The following is a 25,115-nucleotide window of genomic DNA, read 5'->3' on the forward strand; positions in this document are numbered from 1 at the left end:
TGAGTTATGTCCAGTGAACTTAAATAAAGCTAAAATTAAGAGAACAGAAATAAAGGGGGTAAGAATAAGAAAGCAGTTTGACATAAGAAAAGTGAAAAAAAACCAAGTTTCATGAATAAAAACGGTAACTTCTGCAAAGGCAAAAAAAGTGAAAGTTATATAATTTTAAATTATGATGAGAGTACTTTCTTACGTGATCACATTTAGCCAAGCTGCCATGTCGGTACCTGCCAGCTGCAGAGGTACAAAAACGCTAGCATAGTACAATCATCTCAAAATACATCCCTGTGGAAGTGCATTTCCTAATATACAACACTTACATACCAACTCACACAGAAGCTCAAACCAATATTATTTTGAATCTTTTTCTACTTTCTACTTGACATGCTGAATATAGCTGACTGACTCACACGTGTGTTGCAAACTCTACATAAGGTTAAAAACAGCAGCAGCTAACTGGGCTAGGGAGGATTAGCATGCTATTCTTTCACACGTCACAGCAAATGCTCACTTTTTATCAGTGACATGCTGTTGTTGCTGCTCTCTTTTTGCACGCCATGAGATTTCACTTTGCTTCTTGGCTCAGAGACTCCAATAACATGTTGACACTTAAATTCTCCAGTGAGGCCCTTTAAATAGCAGAGTTACTGTCAATACTGTAGTGGAATGGAGAGGGGCAAAACACATGTCAGAAAAACTCCATAAGCTGTATTCAAACCTGCAAGATCACAGGCTTGTGACTGGAAGGTCATCGCTTCGATCCCCAGACTGTCAAGAAAAGTCTGGTGAGGTGAAACGGCACTTGAACCTCCCTCCTGAACACGCACCACTGTAGTGCCCTTGAGGAAGGCCCTTAACCCCTCAACTGCTCCTCCCATCACACTTCTGCAGGTAGAGAAGGAGCGACAGTGATGACGGGTTGGGAGGTGTAGGCATTCATCCTGCACCTGCTGTGTCTTCTCTCTAAACACACAGTTCCTCGACCCCCCCCCCCCTGTTGTCTTTTGCGGCTATTAAAACAGCCTGTCTATTCTTTTCCTCTTTTTTAATCCCTTCCACTCTCTCCCACACGCTCTCTCTCGCTCTCTCTCTCTCTCCTTCTAGCTCTCTCCCCCTCTATCAATCTTTATACCCCTTTTTCGCCACAGGGTTTGAGGTGGTCCCTGAGGCTCTGCTCACTGTGCTGACAGTAGTCCTTTGTGTATGTTTGCATCTGCGTGTGCATTTCTGTTTTGCACCCGTGCACGTGCTTTCACCTCATAATATCAATGAAGGTCATCCTGTCAGCCAGACACATGCTTCATTCTGACCGTGACTCAAGTGAAACTCTAATCTTGGTAGAACGATGGGAGAGAGAGAGAGAGAAAGGTAGAGATATCGAGGGAAAAGAGAGACAGAGAGAGAGAGAGAGAGAGAGAGAGAGACAAAGGTAGAGATATCGAGGGAAAAGAGAGACAGAGAGAGTGAGAGAGAGAGAGAGAGAGAGAGACAGAAAGGTAGAGATATCGAGGGAAAAGAGAGACAGAGAGAGAGAGAGAGAGACAAAGGTAGAGATATCGAGGGAAAAGAGAGAGAGAGAGAGAGAGAGAGACAAAGGTAGAGATATCGAGGGAAAAGAGAGACAGAGAGAGAGAGAGAGAGAGAGAGAGAGAGACAAAGGTAGAGATATCGAGGGAAAAGAGAGACATAGAGAGTGAGAGAGAGAGAGAGAGAGAGAGACAGAAAGGTAGAGATATCGAGGGAAAAGAGAGAGAGAGAGAGAGAGAGAGAGACAAAGGTAGAGATATCGAGGGAAAAGAGAGACAGAGAGAGTGAGAGAGAGAGAGAGAGAGAGAGAGACAGAAAGGTAGAGATATCGAGGGAAAAGAGAGACAAAGAGAGAGAGAGACAAAGGTAGAGATATCGAGGGAAAAGAGAGACAGAGAGAGTGAGAGAGAGAGAGAGAGAGAATGGCAAATTGAAGAATTGATGCATGAGGCATCAGACAAGGTTGTTGGTGTGGTCTTACCCCTCTTAGTAAAGGTGTGTGTTGTGTACATGTGTGTTGTGTACATGTGTGTGTGTGTGTGTGTGTGTTTCTCTGGGCATTGGCCCGTGCTGTAATGAGCACCATGTGCATTCACGTGGGATCGTGTTTGCTTTTCCCCCGGTGTACATTTCATACCGTTTGTGCATTTGCCTGAATCACTTCAGTGATTCTGCAGTGTTGGAATGCCATTTTGTCGCTGCCTGGACCTGCATCTCGTGAACCACAGACCTCATATTTACTTCAGGATGAATATTGTGGGCAAATCTCTCTGCCAAGTTCTGTGCCATGTTGCACTTAATGCTGTCAGAATGAACTGTCTTTCTAAGGAGAAGGAGTACTAATTGGTTCAATTGCCATGCTCCCAGCGTGAATGCAACCTAAGCGTAGAGTATTATCCAAGGTATATCACAAAATATACAGTAAGCCTCAGTGTTCTCGGTGAATTTATGAGCAAAAATATTTTTGGTTCATTGTTTTCTAGCTGTCACAGAGCTGTCAAACAGGTATTGCTCTGTAATAATTCCACTCCAATTCCGTCATGGGGTTTACTTTCATGGCAGCAATCATTTAACAAGGATGGGTGAACATGTTTAAAGTATAATTTCTCTCACCAAATGATACCACTTTGGAAAATGCAGTCATCTGTGTCATTGAAAGGTTGCTCAGTGAATATAAGGCTGCAAATCCACCCAAACCTCAGATCAAACTGATTAGAAAGGTGGAAAATACACCACCATAGCCTTCACCTACACCCCCCCTAAGGAGGCAGCCGGTGTTTGTATAGTTGTGTACATATCGCTGGGAAGTACTTCATTTTACTTTATGTCGAGTGAACCCAGTGTGAACCCAGTCTGCACTCTGTCATACTGCATGAGCCATGTTTTGGCGCTCCAGCATATAATGTTTCTATTCCTCTCTTTCCTCCATCCCCTCCAATCCTTCGAGTGGATGACTGCTTTTAGTCGCACTTAATCCGCTTTTGAAAGTTGCATTTATGTGTGCGAGTGCTTCAGCACACGCGTTTTCACGTGAAACATTTCAAAATCTTTAAATGCAACTGGCCACTTCTGTCTGATACCACATTCCCCACCAGTCAATATAATCATCGGAGATATTACAATCTCATCAGCGTCATTCCAATCGTTCTTATAGAAGTAGTCATAATAGTGCTAAAATGCCTGAACAGCATCACAATCATTGCGACTATAACTCTCAGATGCATGAGATGTCGTGATCACATCTTGTTTGTCACTGCCTCTATCATTCCTCATGTTTTGTTGTCACGTTCATATTTCATCGCTGCCATCTTCTTACCCTAAATGTCATCATCTTCATTGTCAGCAGCCTTATGTTCCTTGTGTTGTCTTGCACAGCTTTTAGCAAATGCAGTACTGCTACCACTTCTCTGTGCTGTATTATTACCCCAGTATGAAGAAATGAGAATAGCAGGTGCGTGAGCTAATCACTGGTTTATTAGTTTGTCTTCCCTCTTGCGTCATCTCGCTTATTACACCATCTCTCTGACACACACACACACACAAACCAAACACGCTGCACACAAGGCAATTGCAAAATATTAATATGTCCACACCCGCACTCACACGGTGCCCGAGGAGAGTTTAGTCACATCAAGGTTCTTAATTACCCGGTAATGTCTGGGCAGAGGCAAATCAAACTGAATTATGGAGCCATTTTGGATTAGATGTATAAAAGCTGCACAGCTACCTGTTCTTTAAACGAATTGTTTGGAAACGCTTGCAACAGCAGACCTTGGACTCTGGATTTTGTTGGTAAAAGTTTACAGGGATTATTTCAAAGTGTAAATGGGTGCAAAGGGGTAAATGCCGCTCCTGGCTTCTTTAACAGCTGTCGACATGAATGTATTACCGAGTGGGCCGACCGCAGCTCCATGGGATTTAAAGCCTCTCTGTGAAGTTATTTTTCTTAATTTGTTCTTGTTAGAGACCCAAAACGTTAAATCATTTTCAAAAAACTCAATAATACCCATCAAAGTTTACTTTAGCGGTGACACAACAAAGAAGCCATTGAGACACTCAAAGGGAATGAGCCAGTGTATTTACATGCACTTAAATAACCGGTTTGTTTTCTGCAATAACTTGGTTTTTTTAAACATCATGTTAAGGAGAAACCCAAATCCCATTATAGAGGTGACAAACACACACACACACACACACACACACATCGTACGCAAAAACTGTGTTGGTAATGGCAGGAGCAAAGCAATCATGGTTCAGACAGTTGACATCTGCTAGTGTGTGTTTGAGTGTGTTCTGTTAGTGTGTGTTCATGTTGCCTAGAGTTTAGGGCCCATTACACACTCAGCACACTGGAAATGTCAGTGCCCCTCATACAGCGTTCTGTCTTAACCTCATCTTTTAACCATCCATTGCTTTTATTCGAGCTTTGCAGCTTGTCGCCGTGCCGTCCGCTCCAAGGGGAGAGGGGGAATAAATAAAAACAAGGTGTGTGTGACCAAAATGTTTTTGCGAGCGAGGGTGCCTCAGTGCTGTACTGAATTTACGCCTAGTTTGTGCGGGCAGTGTGAAGGATTCGCAGGTGTGTAGGTGTGTTTGTCTGTGTGTGTGTGTGTGTGTGTGTGTGAGCGAGAGGAAATAAGGGAAAAAATACAACCCGAGGAAGCGAAAGAAAGTGTTTGTGTGTCGTGCTTTTGAGCGTGTACATGTTTTCATCTGTTGTTTAATGTCAGGGCAGGTCCTTGACCTCAATACTAAATGTCTGCCTCTGAAAAGTGAGTCTGACAGTGGATGAATGTGTTACACACACACACTTATATAAAGCTGTCGACCGTGCCAATATCCATCTTGACCTTATCAGTGTGATATTCACATGGCAGAATAATTCTGGATAATTTGTGCTTGTGTGATGCACACAGACACACAAACTGACAGTTTGTGGCACCCTCATCAGGGATGAGGCATTGTTGGTCATGCACACACACACTCACACACACACACACACACACACACACATAGCACAGGCTAGCATCATCATTAGCCCCATCACAGTAAAAATAGCTCACCTTTCCAGTTTGTAGTTCAGAGGCCGGAGCAGACTCTGACATCATTGCATCTCAGCTCGCAAATCAAGAGACAATGGGACAGTAATTTGTCAGCAGGCTCACCTTCATCCAACGGCTTAATCTTCTGCCCGCACTGTGATTGGCTGAGTGTAGTGCCTGGGGGTTTGATTGGTCAATTTCTTCACTTGTGTTGTGTCATTGCTGAAGTTTGAGTGGCTCGCCGCTGTCTTATATCAGACACCATTGCAGTGCATTCTGCTGATGTGTGGCTCACTGATGTCTGTTCTTTCATCAATCCGTGCAAAAAGCCACCCCGGTCTACAAAGGGCCCGTGTCACATCTTAAAATCGGGGTACAAAATTGTGCTTCAGTAAAACTCTACATCACATGTCGTCAGCAGGACCATTTTTGTGGAACAGTGGAGTTCATGCTAGAGTTTCCTAATGAGGTCCACTTATCTTCTACTTTTCCTTGATGTGTAGATTTAGATGGTTGATCCAAATAGGAGAGTAAGGAAAGCCAACAACCCTCCTTTGTTAAACTGTTTCGATAATGGACAGACCTCCTTAGAGGTAATGCAAAACGATGGGGTTTTACTATACTCCACGACACAATAGAATACACAAGTCATTGCCTGTGAGGGTTGCAGCTTGATAGAGTCCACTAGAAACAGCATTGTATTACACTGAATCTCTTACTACAACCAAATTGGTTTTTCGATGTTCTTAGGGAATCCGATTGTGCCTCTTTCCTGCTTTGGATACAGTAGAATACACAGCTCAATCTTAATGAGGGAGCAAGTGATGCATAGTAATGGTCCAGGTCACCTCAGTTTCTATTGACCTGTCTAATGAATGTTTGACTGAATGTATGTTTCACTGGCCTGTTGTTTGACTTTGTAAACATCCAGTAATTGCACCGTGTAACGTGGGAATAGTGCCACCGGGCTGAAAATTAGCGATCAGCAAAGGTGGGATAATAGCTGTGTGAATATGGGTTTATTTGCCTTCAATGCATATGCAATATGCAAGAGTTTGCGCTTGTGTGGGTATGTATTCTTGAATGTGTATGTGCATGTGAGTGCACGCACCTTTGCTTAACTGCAGTGCGTGTACATATTGAATGCGCTGTGTATGTAGACCCTTTGACTGGGTGTGTATATAAATGAACACCTGTCTGTCAGCTTAAAGCCGTGTTCGATTTGGCCTCCGATTCTGTGTGTTCAGCTAATTGCACTCTAAACACTCTAAATGACATTTTTCTACATTTTCAAGTAGACACACAATAAGGAAAGAGTACGTGGGCAGTAGATCAGTTCAATGGACAGCGTTACGGTGAAAGAACAGAACAGATCCAAATGAACATTCAAAGATAGAAAGTGCCGTATATCCTCTTCCTGCTGAATGTGAAGTCTCATTGGGATTTGACACCTCTTGCATAATCACTCCTCCTACCAACCTAGGACTTGCACAAGAATTGTAGATGAAGTGCAATTTCCTACTTGAAAATCATGCTATTAAGAAAAAGATTTCCCTGCTTTAAGAACTAGAAAGCAGATAAAGAGAAAGACATGTTTTACCTCATCAAATACATTTGGGGCTATTTTTTGGGACTCATGATCCTTTTGCCAATCAGCTTGAATAATTTAGCCTTTCACGTTGATGAATGCAACAAGTTTTTTTTTACTTTTTCTACTTTGTTCTGTACATAAAATGGACAAACATGCACTGTATACTACGATATACTATCATGATGATTATAAAAAATAGAATAGTGTGATATATAATAGTATACAACATAATAATATTTCAATTCGATTTGCTTGAGTTCTCTCTTCGGTTGCTATTGACGTACAGTACATTGTATCACCAGCTCTTTTCCCACCATCCTCTCTGTCTCGTCCCCATTCATGTTAGTCGGTATCATTCTTCTCACTCCGTCCTTTGTTCTCTTTAATTCAACCTCCTGAGCCTCCTACTCCCAGCCATAGAGAAAGCGTATTGATTTTCTCATCGTCTGTGTGGTTGCTGCATGGGTTTCGGATAAAAAAATAAATACAAAAATCCAGAGTCGTCTAAGAAAGAGCAGGAGGCAAATAAAGGGAAACAGGGATGGTGCTACATGCAGACAAAAGGAGGCAAAGAAGAAGGAGATAGTTATATGTGGGCTCTCATACTAAAGTGACGCTATGAAATTGTCACCATTATTATTATAATTTACAATGAATCATAATGGAATGATAGCAGAATTAAATGACAAAATAAATGTTCACGTTCAAAGTACTATAGTGTGTGAAATGAACTACTAAATGAAAAATAACATCATCTGTGAGCTTTTAAAATAATGTTCTGTGATCATTAGCAATGAATGTATCCTGTTGGTTCAGAGTTTGGTTTCATGGATGCGCTAATTGACGCAAACCCCCGCAGTTTCAATCCTGTAAATAAGCAAATGGCAACCGTCAATTTTAATACTGTGGTATACTGTGATAAGGCTCTGTAGAGATGAAGAGACGGCTCTTCCTCCAGCCATTCTATTCCATTCATCGTTTCTCTCCTTTGCACTAATACGACTCATACTACCAGCTCACTTTTCTACATCCATGGAGAGAGATGATCTTTGATTGCCAGAGTCATTTCAATTTGCCCACCAGTAACTAGGGAGTGGTAGGTAAGGAGGAGGAGGAGGAGGAGGAGGAGGAGGAGGACGGTGACAGAAGATGGGATGCTTTCATTGCAGCTGACTCACCACCAATATTTTTTTTGTCCCCTGCTTATTTCTGGATTGGTTTCGTCCCAGGCTCCATCCACTCATCTCTATCTATCCATTTGTCTGCCGAGCTATTAGGAGCATCACCCTCTCTCTCTTCCCCCACCTTTCACTGATCCCCTTTACTGTTGCAGGGATTTGTGTTCAGCTCTTCCAACTGCAACAGAGCTCCACACAGAGATTTCTTCTTTTTTTGTTGAGCAGAAGAGAAGAGCATGTGCAGAACATGCAATATTGCTAAAGGCCATTCAGCCAAGATAACGCAGAAATGATATTGCAGTCATTTGTCAAGTTGTTTGTGGCTACTCTGAATACGCAACTGCTCCTGAAGCCATGGTGGGCTGCTTATATGTCTCATTGTTGTACACAAGTTAAAGCTAGTGCCCCTAATGATTTTGTGTTGATACATCAATCATATTCTATCTGCATAATACTTTATGTGATGCACAAAATCGACACATTTACAGTGACTGAGGAAGCATATTCTGCTGTTCATCTGCTTCAGGTCAGGTCTCAGCTGTCCTCGTTGACACAGCAAAAGTGTGTTCAAAAAGTGGGCTGCCGTGTTTTATACTTGACATAGAATTGCGAATTCAAGGGTAGTTTTTGCAGTTATGTTTTGGCAGTTGTTATATGACAACGTATCCGCATACAACGGTTCACATGATATCTTACGAAAACATATTGGATCGAGACAAGACAAATATATCATGGCAAGTGTGATACTGTTTTTATTTGAATACATCAATAAATGAACTTCGACTGTGAAGCAGTAGGCTGTGAGGTCAAAATAAATACCTTTAGATTCCTCTTTAATCCTTGCCCATGTCTACCAGCACCACCTTCTGCACTTGAGATGAATCCCACCGCCCTGTTTTATGTGCCGAAGAGAAACTTATTTATCTTGCAAGCTCTCTCAGAAGGACACATCGACTTGGCTATTTTCCTGGATAGCATCTTAATTAAGTTTTAATTAAAGAGACCCGGCACTGCACTTTGAGGCGATGCTTGTGCATCTTCACCTGTACCTTATTCTGGCTGCTGTTTATTGGTGAAATTGCTGAAGTCTCTTCTTTGCATTGACGTTACCTTGACTAAAGCACTCCACCTGAAGATGTATACTGAGGGATTGACACACACACACACACACACACACATTCATACATATATGAAAAGAGAAGCACACCCGACTTACAGTCCTGTTTGAAGAAGTCCAAGATGTACTTTCATCCAAACCACACTAACACATACTGTGGACGCATGAACACATTCATTTGCAATTCCCTTAGATTATTGCCATCCATAGGGAGGAAATACAGAAAGATACGGTAGAAAATGTGTAGTAGGAGAAAAAGAGAGGATGCACATAGTGAGAGATAAAAAAAAGAAAGAGGAGGCTTAGGAAAAAGGTGAGCGTGGACTGCTAAAATGATTTAACAGGCAATATTTGAAAAGTGTGTCATTTGCTACTCTGTCCTAATCAAACTCATATTCAGCTCCTCTCGAGTAGCACGGGAATTTGATCACCAATGCAGTAAATTACTTAAATTGCATTTTCTCTTTCTTGTGTTTTTCCTGCTTTTTTCGCTCTATTTTCTCCCTCTCTCCCTCTCTCCCTCTCTCCCTCTTGCCCCCTCTCTCTCTCTCTCTCGCTCTCTCTCTCTGCCCCCCTCCATCCCAACACAGTGATGAAGATTGATGTTCAAGTCCTAATTAGCATCTGCTTTGGTATGCAGACTGCCAGTCCGTCCATTGCTGACCATCCAATCAGTTACCAGACATGACAGGCCTTGTCCAATCAGATTAAGGCCAGCGGGACAGGCTTCCTGTGTGGAGCTGTCACTCCAGATGCATTGTGGTCCCTGCTGATGGATGTGATTTGGGCTAGGAGACACAAATCATGTTCCCCTGTGTTTTCGATCATGCACCGCATATGATGATAGTGAATTACATCAAATAAATGCACACTCAAATTTCACACATCTCCCCATTATGTTTTAATACCAGAGACTAAAGTAGGATGGAAGCCTCTTCAAAACAACAAACCTAAATCTGTGCGCCTGCATCAAAGCCTCACCACCACACACCAGTCTTTTCCTCTGTCCCAGTTACATCACTCTGCCTCCCCCTTGCCACCTGCCTTTATTCTCAGTATGTCAGACTGCTCTCCTGCCATACCCAGTGTTTCCATTCGAAGTATTCCGCTGCATCACCGCCTACGCATGCCTCGAGAAATGGCAAAGCAACCTGTCCAACCAGGAACACGGAGCTCGGTGCGGCAACAGTGCCACCTAATTTATTCTCGTACCCACCGGTGTGTCGTATCAGGAACATGTAGCTCATGTTTAAAAAAGGCAAGTCAACAAATTCTTCTGTGTGGCATTTATTACCACACAAGGCATAAAATATTAAAGTGTCATAAAGAATATGGCACACAAGCGGCCGCATATTGTGTGAGGGATTCCTCAAAAGTTAGGTGGGTATTTAGTGTGAGCCCTGCAGTTTCTTGGCATTGCCTCTTTGATCACTTGTCCCCTTGTGCAGGATATATCCCTCACTGTTTGCATCCCGCTGTTTCACGTCATTGACTTGTCGCCTGGTGGTGCGTCTACCAGGGCTGTAGCTCTCATTAGCACCTGTGTTGACACGACTGGCATCTCATCTGAGGGTTGTTTTCGTCTTTCTCTATGCCTTTTTTATTTTTCCATCTCCTACCGGCTTCCTCTTGCCCGTTGTACCCGCGGTTGCCTTCGAACACTCTGTTTTTCCCCCTCAATTCTGCATCCTCATTGTCATTCTCCCTCTGTGTTTCACTCCGTCTCCCTCTTTCTCTCCCCTGCTCTGTTCCTCTCACACCGTCTCTCTCTCTCCCTACCAGGGTTTTTTAATTAATGGCGAGCCATGATGCTTATCTTATCAGCAGATCACTCTGCTTTCTATTAACTACACTGACAGAGCTGGGAGGCTGCAGGGGATGGATGACACACACACACACACACACACACAGTAAAATCAGATACATATGTACTCTGAAGCGCAGACAAGGATGAATATGAAAACACTTGTGCACACGCACACACACACACACACACACTGATGGACACAAACTCACACAGAGATGAACAGCACTGAGGCAATTGTGTCCACATAAACACACATCATGATCCGATCTTAATCGTACCACACACTCACACACACACACACACAAACAAACTGGCCTGATGGTGTCTGTGGTATCTGGCTGTGTGATTTAAGGGGTGTTGAGGTGTTTGAGGGTCTCTCCTCCTAAAGCCCCTAAATGCCTTTGGAATCCCTCCCTCTTCCTCCCTCTCTCTATCTCTCCTCTACCTCCCTCCTTCAGTCCTGCTTTCTGGCTGAATGAACACTTATCATTCGGCAGATAAAGAGCCGTCCACGCTGGAGCTTGCGTTATCTTTAAGGGCCACGTTTACTCCCCGTCAACACTCTGCTTTTCACAGATGTTTCATAGGCCGCATTTACTTCATCTGACAGAGATGAGAGTGCGGTGTCGAGGCTTCCTTTTTATGCTGCAAAAACTTCAGCCGCACTCGCAATCCCCCACCCCATCAGTTTGAACTCTGCAAACCCGTATTTACCACATTTTCATGTTTAGGCAGCCTGAGCTAGGAGGCAAAATGAATCAACGTCTTCCACGATAGCTCCATGGGTGATTACATTGAGCCGCATTTTGGCACAGAACAGCGAGCATGACGGCAGAAACAACAAAATCGATCCTCAAGCACCACAATCGATGTGAGCGGCAAAATTTCAACGTAGGTTTTCTTCGGATCATGTTGACAGTCGACAGTTGTCTGAAAGCATCGAGATAAAGAGGTAGAGAGAGGGAAAGAGAGTGAGGAAGTAACAGAGAAACAGCTCACGGAGTGCTTATTGGAGAAAGTATTACAGTAGATTGCCGAGACACACTCTGGCAAGCGTGTACACACAGTCGCCCACACTTTCTCGCACAGTCATAATTTTCTCATTTGGGGGACCGTGGCAGGGGATAATACAATAAAGTAGACCATTTCCTGGGTATTACCAAGGGACAAAACATTTATTTCACTTTGTCCAGTGTGCTCATAGGAGTGTAAATGCCTAATGGTGGAAAGTATAGAACATAACTCACACCACTCACACTGCAGACAGCAGGAATGCTGCGCTGTGCAATTCTTCAAAACTGTTTCCATCATTTTCGAAGTTGACTCAAAACCATTTTGGGACTTGTGTGGGCTCAACTCTTAATATTTATTAACTTGCTTGCAGTGCGTTTCACTACATCGAGGGCATTCGGGTGGCTTTCAGGTTGCTCTTCAGCATGGTCATCTATAGGATATAGGATGCAGCTTGCAGTTCACATAAAATCACATGCCAGCCGAACTATGCAGACAGTATTGTGGTGTGTTGTTGTTTTCCTTGGATCTCCTTGGAGCTTTCGTATGTGACACTTGGCTACTTGGCGTATCGTACTTATTAAAAAACTCAACATAAAGCTTTTATGAACTCACAATATATCAAATCACCTGGCCATAGCTGTTTTTCAAGGAAACCCAAATTCCCCTTGAGTTGTGAGTAAATACAATTTGAGCCTGATTTCTCTCTATTTATTTGTAAAAGTGTTCGTGGATGCTGTCGTCATCTCCGCTTGCTCTCATTCCGCTGCCTGTGGTGGGTTGAAATGACAATGTTTTGCCAAATTGGGCATCCAGTGTATGATTTGTATCGTTTTTATCCCAATATGTGCTTATCTTGTAAAGCTCTCTCCCATAAGAGGAGAGATCTTTGGTTGAAAATGAAACAAAGTGGATTTTTCCTTTTCAATCTCTCTCTCCTTCACTTTCCGCCTCTTTATCTATACGTCTGTCTCTCTCTCTGTACACTATGTAACCGTGTAAGTGAGCGTGTGAATATGTGTAGCTCTGGGCATGTTGGGGAAAGGAGTCTGTGATTGTATTGGACTACTTTCAGGTAATCTCCCGTGTTTTATGCTTTGTTAAAGTGCTGCAGGAATCAAAGTGTCTGTCTGTCTGTCTCTCTCCAGAGAGTTCGGGTGGAGAGATCCGGAGCTGCCAGAGGTTATCCAGATGTTACAGCACCAGTTCCCATCGGTGCAATCCAATGCTGCAGCCTACCTACAGCATCTCTGCTTCGGAGACAACAAGATCAAAGCCGAGGTTTGTATCTGTGTGTGTGTGTGTGTTGTATTTGATTCAGATCAGTGTAGTAGATAAAGGAATGATTTTAACTTTGATGAAAAAAGCCATAAAAACTAACCAGTTTCACACTGATGGTCGGCATGATAAAGCTTGCTGCAATCTGTCCCGAAGTTGTGCCTTTTATTGAGTAGTATCTATAGTGGCAGTAAAGTTCAATTAGCCCCAAAGTCTCAAGTTTGTCTCTCAAAATCAATTTTGGGGGGAAGTCCCTTTGGAACTTTCAAAAGCCTTTAATAAGGCCAGTGGTGCTCTAAAACACTGGCAGCGAGACATGCAGATGCACTCAAATCCAAATCCACGGATACACAATCTCTCTTTGTTTTCTCTTTCTTTAACTGCCCCTCAACTCACACACCTCACCCCACCCTACGTCACCTTCAGAATCAATTTACCAGCACCTAAAGGCTAAGGAATTGACCTTTTCTTTTCTTTACTAAAAATAATTTCAGTACAGTCGACCAACAGCTGCTCCTGCAACCTCAGTGTGATGCTGCATTGCTAAAATACTCATTGACACACACATGCAAAGGGACAAGCACCAGCATAATGTGCACAGGTATACGGTACGCAAACACAATCCTAAAAGCTCTAAATGCATCCTGGAAAAAAACTGAATAATGAATATGAACTATCTGCAAATTAGGCAATTAAACACAAAGACGCAGCTATATCCATTCACACCAACCCACCCTTGTAAAAAAGGATACACACGTATATAGATCAAAAAAAATCACACTTACATGCAAAACATCTCATTCCACTCCCACCCCCTCATCCAGGTAGCTCTGAAAGAAACCTAAGTGTACGTGTCTTTTGTAATGGGTGTAATTATTGCCTAATGGAGGTATCCAACAATGGAGAAAATAGCAACATGTGTATTGCCAGTGGATGCTTTGCCCTGTCTTCATCTGTCTGTTTGTAAACACTGTTTACACAAATTAAATCTGCAAGTGATGTCAACCAGCCAAAATGTGTGCTTCGCATGACATCAGTATAAGCAGGCTTTCACACATTGCCATGTGTGTATACAATGAGAAAATGCAGCATGCCTCGGCCGTATTTCTTAAATAGTTTTTAATGAAAAATAAACTTGACAGACTAAGCCAGATACGGGATATTAGTTTGGGTAAAGATCCCATTGTTGGAATGAAGCGAGATGTTTTTTTTTATACTGTGATGAGAGTAATGAATTTGTTTTGTTATGATTAATAAGTGTGTTATTTATTTCAAAACCCTATTACCCAGGGAACAAATCAATGAATCCTTTGCTGTTACCAATAGTGTTTGCTTTTGTATTTCCTCCATTATAATCGTGCATCTCTTCATAGAGTTCAGTATTGACATTATTCTTGAAAACCATTCTTCTGCATCCTCCACTTTATTTTTTTGCTGTTGTAAAACTCAGCGCCTTTCATCGTATTACGTTTGATCAACTGAGGAGGCTGTGATGCAGATTTGTGTATGAACTGTAGAGGCATCACATTAATGATGGAGCACATGTTGGAGCAGCTTGACTCTCATTTACGTCTTTTATTCTTAGATCTTCTTTATAGCGTGCGGTATTCATTCAATTTCAAGCAAAGAAGATTTAAAAGGAAGTTTCAGAGCAAAATAAAGACGTTGTGGCGTTCATAAGAGAGCGTGTGAATGGGCCGTTGATGATTACTTAACTTGTGAACCTCTTACGTATCTTGGTGGATCTTCACCAGGGTTGTGATGGAGCTTATTCTCGTCTTGTCAACACGGTTTTGTTCTGTTACAAAGGCTACAAAACATATGCAGGGACAGTTCTGTGATAATTCAGTAATAATTCTTTCTTTTCCTCATCCACCCATTGACTTCTCAGTCCTGGCCCTCGCTGTTTGAATTTAATGTCGAGACTAGACAGACATTTCATTGACAACCATCTCAACCCCACAACCCGCCGGCAGGTTTGAAAGGAATGTTTTCTTTGACAAATCATCTAAAATACACTCTTTATTACAGCTTGAAGCTTGCAAAAACACAACCTATTGCTGGATTTTCAAATTTCCAACTGAAAATATCAAAAATAAATACTTTGTACTAACCAGATTTTGTAAACAACATTAAAATCTGTGCAACTGAGCAGCCCTGAATGAGTCTTCTAAGAAACCAGCAGTCATGTAACAAAAATTAAGTGAAACTTTTCCTGAAATGCAGACTGTTTACGCATGTAAAATGGAAAGTTTGGAGGGAGGAGAGGATAAGATGTAAGAGGTAGTTTCTAAATGGAAATACTTCAAGATTCTTTACTTCAAGCATGTAGAGCCCCCCCCCCTTTTCCCAATATTGGTAACACTTGTTGGCACTTGGAAACATGTTGTGTATATAGATTGCTTTTTTCCATTTCTTGTCAAAAAAATGCATTTTAAATGCATTGAAAAACAAGGCTGCAGTGAGTTAGAATGTGGCCGGGCAAAAACACCCTTAAAAAGGCTTGGGCTTCATTAAGACTCCCAACATTACAAAACTAAAGACACATTGCTGCTGTTAATTGGTTCTTTTTAGATTGATGATTTTTTTTTGTTGTTTACTTCACATGAAGTGCACATACAGTTATATTTAATGTAGCTCTGGCGAGGAATTTCCATCACTTGTCTCTATTGGCGCAGGCATCATTCCAATCAGCTGATCGGCAAGGGTACAGTTGTGGTTGAAAACGATTCTTCTTCTTGCAAATATGGCTATTTTTGTAAAGTAATCAAAATTGATTGATTACTTTTGGGTGCAGAGCGGAGTAGTGATTTTGCTATGGAAAAATGCCATTGCAATATTTCACACCTAATGTACCTCAAATTTCCTATTGTTATTCATTAAAAAAAACGCATTTTGAACACAGTGTTAAATGCGTGACACATTAGCTGTGTCAGTTCAAAAGGGATGTCACGCAGCCTTCGAGCAATGGTTTCTGTAATTCCCACAAAGCTCACGTGTGTGTGTGTGTGTGTGTGTTCAAATCTGTAAGCTTGCCTGTTTTAAAAATAACCTTCGACAGCAGTAGTTGAATATGCATGTCATTGGCAGCTCTATGACCCAGGGATTCATATCACAGCAGATGTCACAGAATATACATTTTTTTATGCATTTAGATATTCTTTTGCCAAAACGTGGCAGACCGCGGCAGTTGCTGTTTCCTAAAAGGACAAGGAGATCCTCTGTACCTGGGAGCGCTTTACCTTTTAGGGCTCACATGTCGTAGTTTTGTTGTGCAGTGCCACCGCTCCCTCTGGTTTGAGTTTCACAGGCGTGTCTTGTCTCGTGTAAACTTAACACAAATGCAAAACACAATTCTTGATGGTTATTCATATACATTTATTTTCGTTGTTTATCTACCATTGCTTTTCATGACAAAGCTAGAGATGTCATGAATACAATTGACAGCTACTCTTACGAAACAGTAATTGTCACAGAATTAAATCAAACGATGGTCATTTTGTGTGGCAGGTCATTTAAGCCCCTAATTGACAATGTGAAATGACAAAGGTGACAGCACTCCCTATATTTGAGGACATTAAATCTTCTCATTGGATATCTTCACGCAATAAGCTATCAATTCCTGTGATTTTAGAGCTGCTTACTTAAAGCCCTCTTATTAAGAAACGGTTAAGGGGAGCTCATTACTTTCATGAAATGACAGTAATAAAACAATAAAAGCCTCTATCAGGTTTGATAACCTATTACTTAATGCTGTTTTTGAAACAAGCTCTTTGTTCTTGAATTGACACGTAAGAGGATCAATCAAACAGCATAGCATTTATGTAAGATGGGCCGTCTAACGTACAGTAACATGCATTATGAACTTAGATGGCAGCTATTTGTTGATAAGCACTGAAGACGAAAGGCTTCTCTCTCATTTGCAGTTCGCCAGATAGACACAGATGGCAGGGGACACGCTGAGCAGCGAGACACAGCCACAAATGCTATTTGTCGCTGAAGAGATACTCTGTAGGGGCACAGAGAGGGGGCGAGACAGGGAGGTGGTTGGGAGGGAGAGGAAAACATAAAGAAAACATGAAAATACGGCTTACTGCTGTCAGGTCAGGTAACAAGAATGCAGTCTTTGGTTTTCTGTCTCTGGAGGTTTCAAGTTGGTACGTGAGAGTGCATGCGTGTGTGTTTGTATATTTAAGGGCATGAATTTATGTTGAGTGCCTTCACGTATGCTTGTATCTAATCAGATGTACATAGAGAGGTCTGGCCTCAGCTCAGATTACAGTTGACCACGGAGGCAGTTGGGCATATTCCTTTTCAGCCTCTTTTATAGCTGCTCCAGACACATACACACACATACACATACTGAGGCGCACACTTGCAAACCGTCACCTATTCTTCAAACACACACAATACATACATGCTCCCAAGCCTGTTGACATGTCAGCTCATGCATCCCCTTCAGCTACACCATCACACAAGCACACACACACACGCACACACACACACACACACACACACACACACACACACACACACACACACACTGTGTCAGACTAAAGTTCAGTCATTCATTTTGTGTAGCAGCCTTGTCGATATCCATTTATCCAACAGACCGGTAAAGGGGAGAGGAACGTGCCCCCTGACTCTGTGTCACACCCCTAACCCCACTCTCCTCCCCTCTCCCTCTCTCTCGCTCTCTCTCTCTCTCTCTCTCTCCCTCTCTCGCTCCCTCTCCCTCTCTCCCTCTCTCCCTCTCTCTCTCTCTCTCTCTCTCTCTCACACGTATCCATTTAGTTTACTTCACACCTCACATATTACTGTCTGCCTCTACCACTTGATTTTGTCATCAGTTACCTTAATTTCTCCTCCTCCCACCGTTTTTGTAGATGAAATGTTTTCTTTTTTTTATTTATTCATAGCAGACCCGCTTGATTATACAACACAGTGTAAATACAGGCTTCTTACTGGAGACTTTAACGATGAGTTCAAGTCAATATGGTGAAACAAATCTTATTTTAGATTTTTAGACCATGAACTGTGCAAAGTGTGAATGTCTGTTCAACAGAGATCAGCATGAAAGATGAGAAAGACACAGCGAATGATTCATGGCAGATACTGTAATAATAGTGCATGCTTCTGTCCCTCTTTACACAGCTTCATGCTGCATATGCAATTTTCCACTCTGATTACTGTGTGAAATCGTGTGTGAGTGTAAACGCAAGGTTTATTTTTAATCCCAGTGTCAATTCTCACCACTGGCAACAATATCCAGAGTCATCAATGACTAATTTAATTCAAAATACCTAAAAAGCTATATTCCTGGAATATCTGTCTGGAACGCTGAGAGCTTTTGGATGATTTGTAAAATGACGAATCCATAATTTTCCTGGCACCACCAAAAATACCCTTTGTAATGGATCTACATCTGAATTATTGGTCATACGCTAGTATGGAACCACTGGGGACCACCCACCTACCGAAGCACATGCATGCACAGTCACACACTGGGATTATTAAGCACTTTCCCTGTCCCCTGCTGCCAAGAGTAGTGGTTTTTGTTGCCGTAATCTTCAAACAACAAAATTATGAGATAGAAAATCAAAATTATGAGATAGAAAGTCAAAATGATGAGATAGAAAGTCGAAGTTATGAGATAAAAAGTCAAAATTATGAGATACTTAAACACACAGTCACAGAAGCAGCTCTTTGGCTGGTTACTGTACACTTGACATGGAAATGTATTGTGAGTACATTGAAGACTACTTTAAACGTGGCTTTAAAACACATCAAATACTTCATGTGGGATTGTGCAAACGCACCCTTGAAAGGATTTTAAGCATTGAACAAAGTTATTATAATAACTTGTTTGATATTTGTCTTTGATATTTTCTTTAATAGTTTGATCTTTGATAGAGTAATGTGGGTTTCTGAACCCTAAATTAAAAGGATTTAAGTTATAATAACAGAAATGTGCTGAAATATATTTTTACATTTATATAACTGCATGTACAATATTTTTACACTTGAATAAACAATAATCAAATGCAGAGACAGTTATTTACCAATATGTTAGGAGTAGTTACATTTACAACCGGCCCTTTGTGGGCGATGATGCTGATGTGGCCCGGAGTGAAAATGAGTTTGAGACCCCTGCTCTGGTGTATTTGTCAAGGTACATTTTCTCAGTTGGGGATCTTACTGTTGATACTGCTGCAAAATTAGCTTTGTCCCTGCCTCGGAACAATATCAGGGAGCCATAGGTTAATGCCACGTTTGGCCCAGTTTAGAAGGCTCCAGAGGGAAATGTTAGCCTCGGACCAGGAACTTAATTTGCCGAAGGTTGAAAGGCTCTAAAATACAGTTAGCCCGAGGCTACGCGTCAGGTAAAAACAAAGCCCCTTGCGTGTGTGTGTGTATGCCTGCGTGAGGTTGAAAGGTGTGACACATCTTCACCCTGTGTCCTCGCACACGACATGCAAGCAGTCGACTATCTAGGGCCTGTGCTGCTGATCGTTGTTGACGTTCCATGTGTGATGACTAGGAACACACTTCTTATGCTTCACGTGCCACCAATTTAAGTACGTGTCGCCCGTTTGTCCCGCTGCCAGCTTTTTACGGCGCCGGCACCTCTGATTCCCACAATCCCAGCTGTCACCGCTGCTAACTGTTACCACGGCAATGCTGTCGTTATGGGTTACCAACAGCCGTGGCCGCCGCGAAACAGCAGGAGACAAAGACAAATCAATCTGCGCTTCTATAATCTTCTTTACATGAAACAGAGGAACGGGCGCAGAGGTATTGTCGAGCCTTGTAGGTAGCTCAGAGGCAATGCAAAGTAATAGCTCGATGGGTTTTATGGAACAACAGATTAACTGTGACACAGGCATAAAGAGGAGAGGGGAGAGGAGCAGAGATCAGTACCGGGAGAAGGGAAGGGGAGCAGAGGGAGGAGGAGAGGAGCAGAGGGAGGACTGGAGGGCATAAGAGGGACAACACATCAGGTTGATGAAATTGTGTGGCCAGTGGTGCAAGGTTAGTTTGCCATTCACTGCATCCCTTAATCCATTTGAATTGAATAGATCAGCAAAGTCATTTTGCTCGATAAACTCCTGCTGTGTCATCAAACGCCTCCATCCTCTCCCTGCCCTCCATCACTTTCTTATGCTTTCTTTCCCTCCTTTCACAGTCATTCTCTCTCCCCACCTGGCCCACATTTATCATTTGCTTTCACGATGAATAAATCAAAGTTAAATTGCGCTTGTAAACACTCATTCAGATGTGTGTGTTTGTTGTTCTTCTCCTTTTTTCTTACACATTACCAAATGTGTGTGGTTTCCACAGGAGACAAAACAATGGGTGCCAGGGAAAATCACAGGAAAGTCTATTCATTGCACTTTACTGTCCATGTCAACATGTCTGCTTGGTACACTCCAACCGTCTGGTGCTTCACGATTAAACACTAAGAATCATTTTCCAGTACATGTGCTTGACGGGGAGAACGTGCAGAAAAATAAAAGAGGTTTTCAAGAAGCCTGATTATGCAGTCAACTGTGAAAAACAGTTTTTTCCAGTTATCTGGATGAGTAACTGTGCCTGTTGCTGTACTTCAGAGATTCAATAAAAGTGACAGTATGAAAGACACGCTTTCTCTATCCCTCTTCCTCTAACACACACCCGCTAGTTGCTCTGTCCATGTTCGTATTCGTCTCCTGGTGATCAGAGCAGCCTGTTTGTGGTGATTAGTACTACACCGCTGTCGATTGGACTAAACACGGCTTGCTGTAAGCTCTTTGGGCCCCTAAGGCCGATGAAGATCCCTGCAGAGGAGAAGCGATGTGGGAGGGTTTAAAAAGCACCAGCATAGGGAGAAGGCAATGCGTGTATCACCATGGTGGGAAGGCATTATGAGTAACTCCATAGGGGGAAGGCATAATGTGTAACACCCGAGTGCCGTCAATGTGATCCCCACTGGGCTAACGGCCCTGATGGTCTTGTCTCACAGAATCAGGATCATAAATCAGCACTGATTTGGCTTAGTTTCTCTCTCTTTGTGTGTGTGCGCCTGTGTGTGTGTATTTACATAGGAAATACAGCACTACATAGAATACAAAGAGAAGAGGTGGTTGCATGAGCATGTTTGGAGAGTTTGAAATCTCCAGAACGGTGAGGCCACTTGTTGAAATACCTTAAATGTGATTATGCTGTGCCTGCTTCTTGATGGCAGACATTAAAAGAAGCCCAGAAGAGTGATATAGGAGAGTGAAGGTGGTGCTTGCATAAAATACATGAACATGTTTCATGTAGCCTGGTGAGTCTGCCATTAAGCGTGTTTGGGGAGTCCTACAAGCCATTTGGTTGGTATGAGTGGTAAGACGACTTGGCAAAAACAGGAACTAGTATTTTCTAGTTTTAACCCGTAACATTAAGTTTATAGCCTGATAGTCACACTGAATTGGTATTTATTTTCAGTTCTTTCATTTATATTTGAATCACTGAACAAATCTGAGATGCAGATGTCTGGAAGCAGGCTTCTACGTTTACTACCTGCACTCATGGGAATGGGAATACAATCTGGAATCTCTTTTAAAATGTCGGTATTGTTAAAGGAGTAGAGGACGAAATTGTGCTGTAAAAAGTGTTGAATTATAGGATTATTTGTAACTGGCCAATTTCTTTAGATTTTTACATTTGTGTTATGTAGATATATATTCACAGTTTGTCTAAAACTGTGATTTAAAACTATGAATACTAGTTTTCAATAGTAGGGATCACACATGTTATAAATAAACTCCTGGTTTCAAACACAATCTATCATAATTTCAGGTTTAGCTTTTGTACTTACCCATTTCAATCATACATATTGTACAAATCATGCTCACTTGTGCATGTGTACAACATTGTTATATAAAGCAATTGAACCGTCGTTGTCTATTTTAAGAAGCAGTTGTGTCTCCGAACTATTTTCCCTCACAGTAAGCAGCAGCAGGAAGTGTCAGTAGTGATGTGTATACGCATATGCATGGCAGAAACAGACATTGTAGAAATTGGAAAATGTTGAGAAGCAGGACGAGAGACAGATAGTACAGCAGACAGACACGCAGAAGACAAGCACAATGTTTTGTTCGATTATAAGCAAAGCAGGTGTCACACCTCGTTTCCTTCCCTCACCAGTGTAATTAAGCGTCATTTTGTGAAAGCACCGTCATTAGCTGTGTCGTAGTATCTTTAATTAGTACACACTGGGTTGTTAATCTTATTGGCAGGGCTGACAGATAATATAGGCCACACACACACACACACACACATGCTGAACACACATAAGTATGTAAGTAGCTACGTGCATTGACAACTGTTGACCATTTTGTCGAACATTTTTCTGGTGGCGGAGTGTGTACTATGTGGGTCTATGACGGGTTTTTCATTTTTGTTATTCATTTTCTTTGATCCTCAGATCCGCAGACAGGGAGGCATCCAGCTGCTGGTCGACCTCCTGGACCACAGGATGAGCGAGGTTCACCGTAGCGCCTGCGGAGCCCTGAGGAACCTGGTGTACGGCAAGGCCAACGATGAGAACAAAGTGGCCCTGAAGAACTGCGGCGGGATTCCTGCCTTGGTCCGCCTGCTGAGGAAAACTGGAGATGTGGAGATCAGAGAGCTGGTCACAGGTACTGTAGCTGTGGTTAAACTTACACCTAATCTTCCTTGCACCTACATATAGATATATCATGGTGTAGCTGCAGTTATTCTCCAGCAAGACTCTGCTCTTTTGGCCTGAGGCGAGGTTATAATGGTGTGTGGATTTGTGTGTGTGTGTGGATTTGTGTGTGTGTGTGTGTGCGTGTGTGTGTGTGTGTGTGTGTGGATGGAATTTGCGATGCGAAGATGTGAGGATCAGTAAAGCTGCCATGCACACCATTATATGCACCTGTGTACCTATGCACATTGCAAGGATATTGCTGCTGATTACTGATTGAACACTTTAATATGCATTCTGCAAAGAATGCAGAGAAAGCAACTGTTTCTTTTAAACATCATTTCTCTTGAGAAGTGTTTTGTTCTGTGCCCTCTCGTTTCAACAGTTTGAGTTGTTATTCGATTCAAGTTTGGCTCTGTTTTTTTTTTTTTGCCGTGGGTGCCTGCAAACAATCGCAAAGAAATGCATGTGTAGCATTTAAGTCCCGACCAGCGAGTGTGGTGGTTTACAATCACTGGTCAAACTTGTCTTAACCTGGAGGGCATGAGCAGGACAAGTTAGCCAGTGCACTGGAGACACACACACACACACACACAAACATAGAGACGCACAAGCATATACACACACACGCACGTAACCACTCTCAGATGTGCTGCACTTATTGTGGAGAGGCACACAAATATCTGTGTAGGCAAAAGATGTATGGATTAAATTTGAACACCCACCTAAGCAAACAGACATTACATGAGCTGCTATAATTTGATCTCCATTTCTCCCCCGAAATATTTTTGCAATATGCCTCCCACGAAGAATTTAATATTCTACCAGAGGCCCTTTAGTGCTGCAGCAAACACTAACACAAGCACTGCATCCCTCTCTGCTTAACGAAGATGCACAGATGCTCACACACATACACCACCTCAAGCATACTGTATGTGCAATCCAAATGTGCAGCTACAGTTATTTCCCAGCATGGCATTGGTTCTACAGCCTCAGGACAGGTAATAATGATGAACTGCAGTGTTGAGCATGTGTGTGCGTGTCAATCGTCTTTGGGCACATGTGTCACAGGATTTAGTCGAAAGGTTAAAACCTGTTTTTCTTATGGAATTCAGCAATAATGAGTGTCTCAGAAAGGTTAAGGGTTTGCTTTGATTTAAATGAAGTGGGTGAGCTGTGACCTGTGATGGGTGGGAATGAAAGCAGCCCAGCAGATGTTCCAATGAGCAGTTCTCCCACGGTGTGTTACCAGCATATCGCTCCCATGACAGAACCGGGCAATCCTTGTCCTCTCTCCTTCTCTCCTCTTATGTCATCTCATTTCTTCTACTTCCCTTTACTCCTCCACCTATGTCCTTGTGTCGTTCCCACTCCTCTTCACACCCTTCTGTTCTCTCTTTTATTTGCACGCATGCTGGCCTTCTATGCGGCTCGGTGTCGTGCATCACAGTGAGCCGGGGCTGGATATATCTGCACTTGTAGCGCCATTGTTTCTCGCTCTTTGCTCAAACAAAAGCCCACTTTGCTGCACCAGGTTAGTTCGGAGATAAGAGAGCTTGCGCTAGAGGATTGGACATTCCTTAAGATAAAGTGCAATCACGCTCATTCACTCAGGCACACACACAGAGTCAAACCGACACACAGGAACACGCAATATCACACGTGCACACAAAGAATACTGAGATGAAGTCGGTGGTGCCCCTCCATGTTCAATTTGACTTCTGACCCCCTTTTATCTCAGCGGGACGAAGCTCATCTTCAAGCGCACACACACACACACACACACACACACACACACACACACACTCGAACATCCATACCTAGATGCAGCCTCATGGGTCTCTTGCTCTATTGAGGAGAAGGGGACCCGGCGGATCACAACAAAGACAGCCCGCAAGCCAGCGAGGGGTTCAGTCTCTCGCTTTACAGGTCCCTCAAATACTGATAATGGCCCACTGAAGAATGGTGGAGACATCAAAAAAAAATGAATAATTTACAATGTAGGAAAGGAAGGATGGAGGTGGTTTATATTTCTAGAATTATTCATTGTTATTGACACCGCTATAACGGGGTGGACGGAGGCTGGAAATGGAAGGACAGTTGGAGACATGCAGGTGGATGGAGAAGGAAGTAAGCTGTTCTTGTTGTTATATTGTTATTGTAGATGGTGAAATACAATTGGAAGAAAAGGGGGAAGGAAGAGGAAGAGAGGGAATAATGAGGGGAAAATTGACAACAAATGGGATGGAAGTGGGGATTAGTAGGAAGGATGAAAAAGACGGAAGGGAGGACCGACTAAACAAAGGGAGGAAAGAAGAATATAGGAATGGAAAACAATCAGGACATTTTGTTTTTATCCCAGATAAAGAA

At 42.5% G+C, this 25,115-nt stretch overlaps 1 protein-coding gene across 1 annotated transcript in view; it reads left to right on the forward strand.

Moving 5' to 3' along the window:
• ctnnd2a (catenin (cadherin-associated protein), delta 2a) overlaps nucleotides 1-25,115 on the forward strand; it is a gene marked incomplete at both ends in the record, with an annotated part of 184,528 nt that overhangs the window by 102,195 nt on the left and 57,218 nt on the right. The window contains 2 exons of the mRNA XM_079292530.1: nucleotides 12,922-13,054; nucleotides 22,503-22,716. Of these exons, the coding sequence (XP_079148656.1) occupies nucleotides 12,922-13,054; nucleotides 22,503-22,716 (347 nt within the window). The remainder of the gene's footprint in view (nucleotides 1-12,921; nucleotides 13,055-22,502; nucleotides 22,717-25,115) is intronic.

This window comes from Melanostigma gelatinosum (assembly GCF_949748355.1).
Source record: "Melanostigma gelatinosum genome assembly, chromosome: 20".
Classification (NCBI taxonomy): domain Eukaryota; kingdom Metazoa; phylum Chordata; class Actinopteri; order Perciformes; family Zoarcidae; genus Melanostigma; species Melanostigma gelatinosum.